This window comes from Manacus vitellinus, unplaced genomic scaffold (assembly GCF_001715985.3).
Source record: "Manacus vitellinus isolate BGI_N305 unplaced genomic scaffold, ASM171598v3 scaffold_53_pilon, whole genome shotgun sequence".
Taxonomy (NCBI): Eukaryota; Metazoa; Chordata; class Aves; order Passeriformes; family Pipridae; genus Manacus; species Manacus vitellinus.
This window is the reverse complement of record NW_021940637.1, coordinates 1,979,677-1,992,515: the sequence shown is the minus strand read 5'-3', so window position 1 is coordinate 1,992,515 and position 12,839 is coordinate 1,979,677. Positions and strand designations below refer to the sequence as shown.

Here is a 12,839-nt window from a genome sequence, read left to right as displayed (position 1 = left end):
AAATGGACAGAAATGCTCTTGGTTAAAAGAACAAAATCAGCAGAACTCTTCCTCTCGGAAGTATTATGTAAGTACATAAAATGAGAATCACTTCCCCAGATAGCTTAAAATCACGTCTTATCAAACATAAGTTGGTAACTGGTTCTGAAAGAAAAGGTAAAAGTGTTGCCAAGGATGCCACCGACCTGACAGACAAAAGTGAGAGTGCTCTCATAACCATGGTTCTTGCCAGGAGGACTTGGGCAGCAGCTGTGACTCTCCTCAGAGCCATGACGCGGTCGTGTGGATTCGCCAGGGCAGCTGCCTGTTCTCCCAAGGTTATCCTGCCAGAGGAACTCTTCTCTATTGAGCCGTGGCAGCCTTGGAAATAACAATGATTTGCATTAGTGTTTAAAGAAAACCAAAACTTTACCATACAGTAATAAGCACAGAAGCAAATATGGCCTAAGTTCATAAACTATTCATGCATTTTTCACTATTTCATACAGAACTACATAGTGATAACGACCGAGAGGAAAATACACTCCTGAAATACACTCCATAATTTAATCATTCCTCAATTTCATAGATGAGAACTACTTGACAATACTCAAGTTAATCTTAACTTCTCTGTTTCCCTTTTCTGTCAGAGAGGCCTCCTTGGAAGTCCCAACTTAAATCCATTCTTTGAGTGCAAAACATGCTACTGACATTCACTGTGGGTACAATTTTATTGGCAAATTAAAGCTTCAAGCCTCCTGGCAATTTATAATCCTCATTGCTCTCTCTAACTCCCCTAAAATAAAAGGACAATTTAGAGCTTGTCTTTCCTTTCTTGTGGTGGCAGGAAGGAAACGCTGTCAGACTGTTTCTGCACTACCCCTACAAAAATCACACCAAAGAGGAGGTGGTGGGGGTGGTATTATGATGATTATTTATTCTTTGAATGAAATGGATTTTAAATTTACCTATTTGCATCAGTGTTTCTTCCATGCTGTTGGTGGCTGTGACCATTGCAACTGAAGCCCCCAGGGGGTCACTGTCAGGGAACTGGACAGGTTCGGGGACAATGCGCCGATCATTTAACCCAAGAGGTCCAGCCAGTAACTCAAACTCTTCTTCTCCTGTCAGCTTTTCATCTTCGTCTACATCTAACATATCCCAGTCTTCTAGAGTTGGGGAAATAGAATGAGACTTGGTTACAAAAGCTAGAATATTAAATAATTCCAATTAATTAAAAAAACAGTGCAAGGTACAAAACGTGTATTGTCATTTGCAACACAGTAAGTCCTAAAAACTCATCTTCTGATGTTGACATAGACACAACAGAGTAAATCAGAAAAACAAAACCCAGCTCTTGCCCCTCTCTATTCAACTTGATCTTTATATATACTGCCCAAAGGTTTCATGGAAGACTCTCTAAAGTATCAAACTAGCTGTTGTTTGAAAACACAGAAACTGGAGGTCTCCACATGTAGCACAAGACAACTCCAAAACCTGGAATACAGCAAAAAGCACAGACATACAGCTGTGCTTTAAATCATGGTAACAAGTGCATATGCCAAAGGACTGAAGAATAAATACAGATATTAAAAATTCCTGGTCTTTATATTTATCAAAAAAGTAGGCATGAGTCCACAGGTTATAATCAGACACTCAGGTTTTTGCTTTTCCTTCCCAGGGGGAAAAGAAAAAAAAGAAAAAAAGGGAAAAAATAAAAAAGGAGCATTATAATTGCAACTCATTAAATTCCATCCACTTCCCAACCATTTACAAAAGAAGTTAACTTATATTTTCTGGTCTCCCCTGCTCTGTCTCACTCCACACAGTAGAATCCAAACACCTTTAATCTATTGGCAGATGGACTTGCCCAAATACACAAATGTGGTAAATCACACAGCTGCCATCATGCAGCTACAGAAAGGACCAGAATCAAAGAACCATCTGGGAAAGCTTTTCTACAGACACTAGAAATAATCTGTTTAAAGTGAAAGTCTCTCCCAGGACAAAGGCAGAAAAATTAAGAACAAGCCTAATGGCAGACCTTTGGACACTAACTTACACTAATTTCTCCCACAAAGGCAGCTGAAGGAAAGTATTTGAACATAAGGTTTTGCATGTGCAGTTCTAGACATAACACCTTCCCACAACATCTTATCACCCCAAGTCAGGTATTTGCCATTTCAGCTGCTTAGATGAAAGATGGGGGGGGAGGAGGGGAGAAAAAAATCACTGAGGTTTTTTCTGATTTGAACTAAAAAAAACCCTCCCAAAACTAAAATACTACATCTAATTGGGAGATCTAAAAATATACCTTTGTGTACAGTTTCAGGTTCATTTGCATGGAAGTACTTTTATGAAAAAATAAATCACTGTGCAACTTAAAAACTTACCTTCATAGACACTGTCTTGTTTACCTATCAAATCAGGAGCCTGGCCTTTGTACCTGTAGGAAAAAATAACAAAGAAAATTACTGAATGGCTCTAATATTTTGCAAATATGCATAACAATTTTAAACTTGGTTCCCTATTAAACCTAACCTTACTGTTACATCTACATATATTTATGAATGATTCTGGAAATGGCTAGTAAGAGAGAAATAGATAAGAGAGTCTAAAAGTATATGTGGGTGGAGGAGGGAAGAATTTTGCAATACTAATGTGAGAAAAGTCCACAAAAAAATACTGGAATTGTCAAACAAAATTGATAACAAGTTTCCAAAAGTCAATAAGAAGTGGGCAAAATCCCAAGAAATTATTCCCTGGTTTTCACTTAAAACCCAGAAATATCTAGTTCACCTTCTGTTCTAAACAGGCGTTTGCTGAACACAGTGCGAGATTTTAAGGCTCAGGAAATCCTGCTGGGAATTCCACTGCCCTCCATTTCTGTACCTTTCGGAAGTTGACGTTTTGGATTTGCTCTTCAGGGCCAAGTACTTCTCCCTGCAGATGCCACACAACAAGTAGTAGGGATTGCCACTGCCACACTCGCCCCCGAACCAGCCGTCCACGTAGGAGCCGTTGCTGCGATAGCCCTGCCGGTTGGCGCTGCGCCCGCAGCCAGGGTGGTTCCTCTTCATGTGCTGGTTGAAGCTCACCACGCTGGACTCACACAGCTCACAAACCACCACTTCTTCTCTGTCTTCAGACTCACAAACGTGCTGCACAGGAAGATTTGCACACGTTATTTGCACGGAATAAATACCTTTGTGTTAGATGCAAACCACGCCGGTGATCTTAGGTGGGTGTTCCGGCACGTTTCTGTGACACACAGAGTGATATTTATATGCTCAACTTGCACAAAGCAAAGCAGCATCACAGAATGGTTGATACTGGATGGGACCTCTGGAGATCACAGAATCATAGAATCATAGAATCAGCTGGGTTGGAAGGGACCTCTGAGATCATCAAGTCCAACCCCGCTGTGGTTCCCAGCCCATGGCACTGATGCCACATCCAATCTCATCTTAAAAACCTCCAGGGATGGAAAATCCACCACTTCCCTGGGCAGCCCATTCCAATGACTGATTACCCTTTCTGTAGAGAATTTCTTCCTAACATCCAACCTAAACCTCCCCTGGCACAGCTTAGGGCCGAGCCCTCTTGTCTTGCTGACAGTTGCCTGGGAGAAGAGCCCAACCCCCACCTGGCTACACCCTCCTGTCAGGGAGTTGTAGAGAGATCATCTCATCCAACTCCCCCTGCTCAAGCAGGGCCACCTACAGCCCAGGACCTTGTCCAGGTGGCTTTTCCATATCTCCAGGGATGGAGACACCACAACCCATCTAGGAAACCTGGGCCAGTTCTTGGACATTCTCACAGTGAGGAAGTGTTTCCTTATTCTCAGAGGGAACTTCCTGTGCTTCAGTTTGTGCCACTGGCTCTGCTTCTGTCACTGAAAAGAGTCTGGCTTTACACACTCCCTGCAGGTATTTAGACACATTAGTAAGATGACTCCCCTGAGTCATCTCTGCCCCAGGCTGAACAGTCCCAGCTTTCTCAGCCTTTCCTCACAGGAGAGATACTGCAGTCCCTAAATCTTCCTATCTACCTTTCATTGGACATAATGAAAAGAAGACCATCTCACAACAGGAAAAACATTTGGAAGTAAAGTTTCAGAGGAGACAGTTTCCTATTCGATTTCAGATTGACTCAAAATTCTTGTCACATATAACTTTTCACATACAACCCTGTTCACACTCAACACTGTCTTTATGTGGTTCTCCTCAGAACTAGTCTGAAACTAAATCTAACAGAGAAAAGGAACCCTTTGTTGTTTCAGACAATCAGATTTTACGTTTACTGAGCAACAACAACCAGTATTTGTGTCAGCAAATTTCAAAGTTTTACCTCAATATGAAGTTCATTTTGCTATAACTACATTTCTGTCCTAAGACAGTAATTTCACTGAGGTGTCTCAGTGAAACAAGTGCTCTGAAAAATGCACACTGAAACTTGTTTCCATATTGAAGTCAGGTAACATCATAATTAGGAGACGAAAGCTTAGTCTTATGGGTTGATTGTCTAATTTGACACAGATAATCCAAAGATTACCAAACTGTTGGTATTACATTTCTCTTCCACCTCAAGAGTTTTTTACTGCTCTACACAACAATTCAGTGAGGACTATCACCACATCCTTCCCAGAGAATGAAATACATGACACCATTAAATTAAGAAAAACTGATTTAAGTGTGAATGATGTTGCTACAGATCAGTAGCAGCAGAAGAGGCATTTAGAACTGTGTTATCTCACACAGCTAAGCCATCTGGAAACACCTACTTGATTTCTAATTGAACAACTATACATACATCACAATGTATGCTAGTTGTGTTCTCATTTTTAAGGGGAGGGAGAAGAAAAACTACACAGGTGGGGAAGTGCCGAGCGAGAAACACAAGAAAACACAAGTCTTAATCTAGAAATGAAGCTACAGAATACACAAAGATTTTAAGCACTGCTGGCATTTAGACATATCTTCCAACAGGATATAAGCTTTCACATGTTACTTCAAATTCACAACTACGAGCATGCAAAAAGCAGTAAGTTAAAGCAGCCCCCGCTGCAGTCACACACACCCAGGTAGGCCAGTCCAATACCTCTGGGATCCACATTCCCAGAATATCATTATCACTAGCCAGGTCTTGCCCAAACATGGCTTCCATCGCTTCATCATCAAGGTCAATCTCCAGCTCCTCATCCAAGTTGAAGTCATAAAGTGCCCCTGGATCCTGCTGCAGTGATATCCCCTCCCGGCGGCTCTGGTTCCTGTGGGCCTGCACGGAGCGGTACAGTCCCGCTCAAGGGAGAAAAAAAGGAGAAACAGGAAAGCAGAACTTTTATTTTACATAGAAGAGAGACAGCTGTACTTTCAACTTTCTTTTTTAACTCTTCTGCTAACCATAATCTACTTATTACCACATGAAACACTTAAATACACACTGATACACATGTGAGAAGGAGTTTTCTAGACTTCATGCTGAGTGCCAATCCCCCTCCCGTTCCCTCCCTGGTTCAGCCAAGCCCTGCTGTGTCTCTGAGGGCACTTACCAGCCCGTGCCAGCAGTGTCCGGGCAGCCAGGTCGAATTTGTGCCTCCGTGTCACGGCCGAGCGACTTCTGGAGGGAGGGCCACTGGCAGAAGCTGCATTATCCATGTGATCCATATTATCAGGGCTACAAGAATTTGGAATTTACAGGTAAGTCAAACCAAGTTTTAAACAGCCACATACCGTAAGTAAGGAAAAATATCAAAGCCATATTTAGGAGCAATTTTTCCTTTCTTTCATGGAAGGAAAAAAAGAGGACTTTTGAGTTCAAGAATATTCAGTCCCACTGAGCATGTATTTACTGTGGGTTTGCCTGTGACATTTACCTCAAACAAATCAGGTGCAGCAATGTCAATACCTATCTGATGCCTTCCATAGTGCCTGAGCACTGCAGAAATTCTGGGAGAGCACTCATCTCTATGTTAACTACAGCTTGAACTAGGTTTCTTCTCATTTTTGAAACAACATCTCTGTTGTTGCTCACTGAGTCAATCCCCCTTTTGCCCCACACCTTTTGCAAAACACAAATTTAAGTTACTTAGTAACACCTGTTGCTTCTTTTATTTCTCCCAACTGAATCTGAGTTCTCCATGAACTGACAGCTGATGTGGGACAAAGTAACAGAGGAATAAAAACACTTATCTCGGTAGGACTGAGGAATGTGAACAAGTGTTCTCAAAATGTATCTTGTAACAGTCATCCTCTCTATTAACAGAAATGCTGGTATGGTTCCTGAAAGGGGTCACTTAAAAGTGTAACCACTACTTCCAGGATTTAAAGAAACCCAACAAAACAGCAACGAGAAAGAACCCACCAAAGCCCCCCAAAAGAACCACCTTCTTCTTTAAGAGATAGTTTATCTCTAAGGTTGTGAAGGTGACTGAGAAAGTAAACTTCAATTCAGTTTCATCTGCTCTGGACAAACCAAGAATTAATTTAAAAAGAAATATGTATAAAAATTCCAGTTCATGTATAAACTGCAGGGAAAGAAGTAAACCAATGAAGTTTTGCTTTCTTACTCCATCTTTTAGTTAAAATGCAATTATAAGCCCTCATTTTTTTCATTCTTCCTTTCTCTTTTTTTTTTGAAGGAAACATGTTTAGTTACATTCTTGCTCAGTACTGGAAAACAAATTCACCATGTACACCTAATTTAATTGCACCTTTGCTCCTACTCGTGCTGTAACAGAATTCCAAAGCAGCACCACAGTAACACTCTGTCAGCAGCACTGAACTTGTGAGATGTCCAGTTTCAGGAACATCACAAGCAACGACAGAAAAATGACATGTTACCTCTCACTAAAGCCTTCCTCCATTTCAGTGGCATCAGCAGAAGGGATATCACCTGGAGACTGCAAATAACAATGGTCACCAGACTTCCCACCACTGCCAGAGACAATTGTCCCGTGCCGGGACTCCGCAGTCCCTTCGGACTGGGGCTCCTCATCGTCTTCATTGCCAGGGTGCTCTATCATCCACATGGCCAGGACTGTGATATTCTGGGCATCTGCTTCTCCTCTGGCACCTGAAAGCAGGGGAACCACACTTCAGACCTGTATTTTATCACTGATGGTTATTAAAAAAAAAAACACAATCATTTTTTCCCCATAAATGGTTACAGAACTTAAAAATTAAGTATTCTATTGGAAAAAAGTGTTCCATGTGTTTTCAGTTTTTCAGTTTGAACTGCTACTGTAGTTCTAGATTACCTGTAGCTTCCATAGCTTTGGCAATTTGCCTGAGGGAGAACCCCATTTCCAGCAATGGCACAGCGATGGCAGGAGGAGGAGGGGATGTGGAGAGTCGGCTGCTTGGATCAGACAAAGCTTAGAAGAGAGAAAATGTTACATGTAAAGTGCATAAATCTTTCTTTAGTGGTACTTTACTAGACCTTACTTTGACACATCAGCTTCACATAAGGGAATAACTGCTCTCAACTTTTCTCTCTATTATTTTTCCACAAACTAAGATACTTTCTGTAATGCTACTGACAACAGATTATCTGTGCCTCTGCTCAAGTAGGGTACTGATGATAGTCAAAGAACTATTTCTTTTAAGACATTTCTATTATTTTCATTTAAAACTGTATCAGATTATCTATTTGATCTATATTTAGCTAACCTAGGTAAGTTATCCTCGTCCAAATCATCAGGATTCCCAAATGTGATGAGATCACACCAATACACATTCCTCACAAGGGGCAGAAAGAGACCTCAACTAAGCTGGTAATGCACCTGAAAAATCTCTTTGCAGATGGTGGCTACATTTCTGTGCAGACAGTCTTTGGAGAGACTCTAGAAAGGTCAGTTACTTCCCCAAAACCACAGTTAATCATTATCATTTGCCATAACAGTGAAGTCTGATGAGTGAAGGCAACAAAGCACTAACAGACGCTGTTGTAAAGACTGTATCGTGACTAGAAGCAAGTCATCTCATAATTAAGAAAAGAAAAAAAAAGGGGACATGAAACGGAGTAGAGCAGTTGCTATGCAACAAATGAAACTGCTAAAAAACCCAACTAATAGCTTGGATGTAAGAGCAGGAATAACAAGTTTCTCATTCGAGAGTTTTAAAGCACAGACTCTGTTTCTCAGCATGAATATGAAATCTGGAGAACATACTTCACCTTGGACTCTTTTGCTCATTTAATAAAACACATACATATGTATTTTCTTTCTAGTGTTGTTATCTCCTCTGCACCACAACACTCATTAGTGCTCTTCAGAAGCTCAAGACTTCACTCAACAATTTGCTGTCTCCATTTATTCCACGTTTCTGTTTCTGCTTTGAAGCCTCCCATTCCCTTCACAAGATTCAGACAGGAGCATGAGGACCCCATGAAGGTTGGACAGCCCTTTCTATGTCATTAGTTATAATTAATTGCAATGAGCTATACTGGTGCATGTATCATAAAATACACCAATTCTTGTTTTCTACATAGTATGTGATCTAACAAAAGTTAGAAAATTAGTGCATGTAACAGTGGCACACAACCAAGGAAGCAAGCCCAAATCAGACTGACATTTTGAAGCAATTACCAACAATACTGCATTCTGGTTTTATACATGCAGTTTGTAATCCAATCCACAGCTCTCAAAAACTCCTTTCATTTGCTTGATAAAGTCTACAGCTAGACAATTTACATTTTTCTCATGCTAAGATAGTCACCAAAAGGTTTTCAACAATGCTTTGAATGTTAGGTTGCCTTAAAAAGAAACTGGGTTGGTTTTCAATCTTTGCAATCCTGTCACTGAGCTCCTGGCAATTTACTGACTTGTCCACATCTCCATCTACACTAAGTTTACCTGTACGATTGGCAGGCCTGGCAGACTGGGAATCAGGGGAAGTCAGACTTTGTCTCCTTCCAACCTCATCTGAAGGAGATGTTGGCAAAGAAGATATTGGAGGAGTCTGAGCACGTCGTGCTGGAAGCACAGTTGTAGTCGGGTAACTGGAGAACATTTGCCTTGAAAATAAAACAATACACATTTATGTCAAAAAGAGCTATGCTGGAAAAGGTCTGACACAAGAAATGCATCAAGTTGGAGTGCACTTGGCAAATCCTACCTTACAGCAATTGTGTTTTGTAAGGGTAAAGCACAACACACACATGGAGACAAGCCCAGAAACCCTGTCAGAACAGTTCATTCCTACCAATTTACCTGCAACAATAAATTCTAAGTATGCACCTAAAAATCCCCTGCCAGACCAAGGGCTGTCCTAGGAGATAAAAGATAAGTAAACATTTTTCTCATTTCCCCAGTTTGTTCAGAACTCAGGCAGAGTAATAGATCAGGTGAATATTTTATTTTCACTGTCCTGGTACAAAGACATTGTTCTGGTTTTTATCAAATTATATCTGCAAAACCTCTAAGAATTAATAAACTTAGAACAGGACTCTATGCAATGTAAAGCAGACTTTGTTCTACATCACAAATAGCCTCTGCAGATTAACCAGGTTTATCTTCCATTTCAGTAAGTGAGGTAAGATGAAACAATGCCTTAGCTTACAGGATGTTACCTACCAACTAAAATCTACTCTGGTTTGAGAATCAACAAACATTTGTTAACAATACAGAATTTCAGAGATCTATGATTTAAACTGTACCAAATAAACAAGAGAACTAAAGGACAACTTAAGGAAGGTATTTTCTCCTTCCTGAAGAACTCAGATCCTACATATACATACAGTGCAGAGTAAAAGCTTAACAGCTTTTTATTTCTAGTAACACAAAGCCTGCAAAGCAAAGTAACTAATTAAACTCTGCAGAGGCAGTTCTTGACAGTAAATACAAACATTAGCATTTTCAAAGGCTTATCTAAAGACATGTATTGTATATAAACCACACAACTGGTTCCCTACACCCACAAAATCCTACATGCTGATAGGGTATTTTACCTAAGAAGACTGAGAGGCATAACCCCAGGTGATTCTGAAGCTGGAACTGTTTCTGTATCAGTCACTGGAGTAGTAGCAGTGGTTGTATCCTCCAGGGAGCTACTCATGAAAGATGTTGTGCTGGAAGCAGAAGGGCTGGTTGTAACTGGAGTCTGGGCTTGCTGAGACTGATCACCTTCTTCTACTTGTTGCTCCACTTCTGCAACAGAAAAGAGGACGTTACAGCAACATTAATATAATGCTGTAGAGCAAAACAGTAGTCAGGGCTAGACATCCAACTTTCAAAAATAACTCTGATTATTCAAAATTCTCCCCAGAGAAGGGGGTGTGCAGAAATACACCCCATACAAGTACTTCTGCTGCCAGTAACTCATGGACTGATGGAAAAATCAGCCATTGAGCTCTTGCTTTTTTGACATCAACACAAGGTAAACAGCAAACAAGACATTTACTTCCACCAGATCTTATGATATTTAGATTCATGGTTGTAACAGCCAGGATTATTCTCAAAACAGGCAAAAGGGAAGAGGTCCTAGGCATGGAAACAGAGCTGATTAACTATAAAGCTATCTTTATCTCAGCTGTCTGAGTAACATTTTTTTAACAGGGTTTTTTTGTTGGTTTAGAAGGAGTGCAAATCCTTCTGATAAGTATATACAGAACTGTTCATTTTTAAAAAGTATTAAAGACAAATTAGAAACTCCTATATTTCTGATTGACTGATATACATTCACTATTTATTTTAATAAGGAATTTGAGAAAAGGCAAAAAAGTCAGTATTATGTTTATAAAACAGTAAAACTGTTTTGCAAAATTTCTCTGTCCAATTAAGACTCCTCCAAAGCATAACCACTACAAAATTACAAGACTATGTTATTTGTATTATCATTGTTGCTAATAATTATAATATAAATTAAAAAAAAAAAATCAATGTAGCCCTATACTCCATGATTTTGAAAATGTACCTGGTTTAAGTCTGCCACCAAACTGGTCCTCCAGCAGCCCATGAACCACTAACTTGTAGATCATGGCTTGTGCCCGTTCCAGGTCTGCCAGCCCCAGGGCTCTCTTGATGGGCGACCGCATGACTGCCCGTTTGACCATGTGCCTCATGAGGAACTGCAGGGCAGCCCTCATCTCCACATCTTCATGGACCACTGGGGAACTGGCACAGTCCGAGTTGTGCCCGTTTTCTGCCAGCACTTTTGGTATCAGCAGCAGCTCAGCGTACTTACTGCAGCTCAGGAGAACACTAAGGGACTTCATGGCCCCCAGGTAAAGGTAGGACAGCTGCACAGCCCTGATTTCCGACTGCACTATGTCGTGACTTCTTGGACTGTGTTCGTGATTCTTTTTTCTTCCTTCCCCAGGCTGGTGCTGGGATTCCATACCTAGTGTCGAAGGTTCTAGAGAAAAGGAAACAATTTCATTGTCTGACTTGGAGCTTGTAGCACCATGTCCTTTGCTCTCGTCAGCGCTTGGTCCTAAGCGTGTGTCTGATCCAGCATCACCCTCCGCCTTCTGGTCTGCTTCCCCTTTATCTTCAGACTCATGTCTGTGTTTTTTCTCGTGTCTCTTGGTGCTTTGCTTGCCCATGTCTTCATGAATGCCAGTCAGATAGGTAAGGTCCAGCAACACAGTAGCTGTCAGCCCACGGAATCTTGCAACATCAAAAGGCAGTGGTTCACAGGGCTCCAGATTATACAGTGGGGTATCACTAGGCGACCAAAAAGTTGGGAAGCTTTAATAAAGATCAGAATGACACAGGAAAAAGCAAGTGAGGGAGAGACAGGAGGAAAGTACAGGAAATAATGTAGGCAAAGTAAGATGTAAAATATATCTGATAAAATAAACCGATTCTAAAAATCAAATGCAAACAGGGGAAAATGAGGTTATGACCAGAAAACAGGGAGATATGGTTTCAAAGCAAAGGCAACAAAGCATACACAAGTTTTCAATAAGCATTGAAACCCAGAAGTCCCACAGAAGCTCTCAATTCTGTGCTGACACAGGCTTTGGCTAGATTATTTAGAGGTATGTAACAGGCTTCTACTAAGAAAAACTACCTTAAGCCAAATTTTATCATCATACCTGAGCTGAATCTGTGCATAGATACAAAAGCTTATAAAGGAAAAAATTTCCACATGAAGGAAAAGCTTTGATGGACCTCATGTTCCTGTTCAAGTATTCATGACCACACTACTGACAGCTTATGATAATTCTGTCTCTGGTATGTCAGTACAGATTACCTGGTGAGGGCAGTGATTTTAAAAACACAGATCAGAAAACCCAATAGACACAGAGGTCTATCTGTCATCTACATTCACTGGTATCTTCTGGTGATATTTAGGACTGTTACACTTGACTAATTTTCACTTGAAGCAGGACAAAAATTCACCAGTCCATATTTCCATGCGTCTTGTATTTTCCACATATCCAGCAGATAAATGACTTTTAAATCTTCCTTTTATTATCCCAAAATGTTTTCCCATCTCACAATATAAACTTCTAGCTCAAAATGAAAGCAAGCTTTAGCCTGGTTTTAATGAAGAAGGTACACTCTGAACTTAACTCAATACCTTACATCAAGTTCAAGTGCTGTACCACTTCACTCAAATCATGGTTCAAGTTATTTTAAGGGCACACTTACTTTAAAGCTATACTGTCACATGGGCGTATTTGAAAGAATTTATATCTGGAACTAAATCAATTGCACTTCAGTATATTTAGTTAAAGTGACAACGGCCTTTGCAAAGACAAAACAGACACAATGCTGCAACAGCTCCAGGAGGCAAACTGACCCGAGCTATTTCAAAATGTAATTTTTTTTTTTACTGGTAGTAAAAAAAAAAAATATAAAATAATTAGTGTTCAATTTCTCCACAAGGTTGTGGTTCAGCTACAGGCAAAAG

At 40.5% G+C, this 12,839-nt stretch overlaps 1 protein-coding gene across 1 annotated transcript in view; it reads right to left on the bottom strand.

The window, feature by feature from the left end:
- Positions 1-12,839, bottom strand: part of HERC1 (HECT and RLD domain containing E3 ubiquitin protein ligase family member 1) — a 93,206-nt gene that overhangs the window by 25,287 nt on the left and 55,080 nt on the right. The window contains exons 40-50 of the mRNA XM_029963143.1: positions 10,893-11,668; positions 9,928-10,126; positions 8,834-8,994; positions 7,238-7,354; positions 6,822-7,053; positions 5,531-5,655; positions 5,059-5,279; positions 2,872-3,140; positions 2,373-2,425; positions 948-1,148; positions 186-360 (exon numbers count right to left, since the gene is read on the bottom strand). Of these exons, the coding sequence (XP_029819003.1) occupies positions 186-360; positions 948-1,148; positions 2,373-2,425; positions 2,872-3,140; positions 5,059-5,279; positions 5,531-5,655; positions 6,822-7,053; positions 7,238-7,354; positions 8,834-8,994; positions 9,928-10,126; positions 10,893-11,668 (2,529 nt within the window). The remainder of the gene's footprint in view (positions 1-185; positions 361-947; positions 1,149-2,372; positions 2,426-2,871; positions 3,141-5,058; positions 5,280-5,530; positions 5,656-6,821; positions 7,054-7,237; positions 7,355-8,833; positions 8,995-9,927; positions 10,127-10,892; positions 11,669-12,839) is intronic.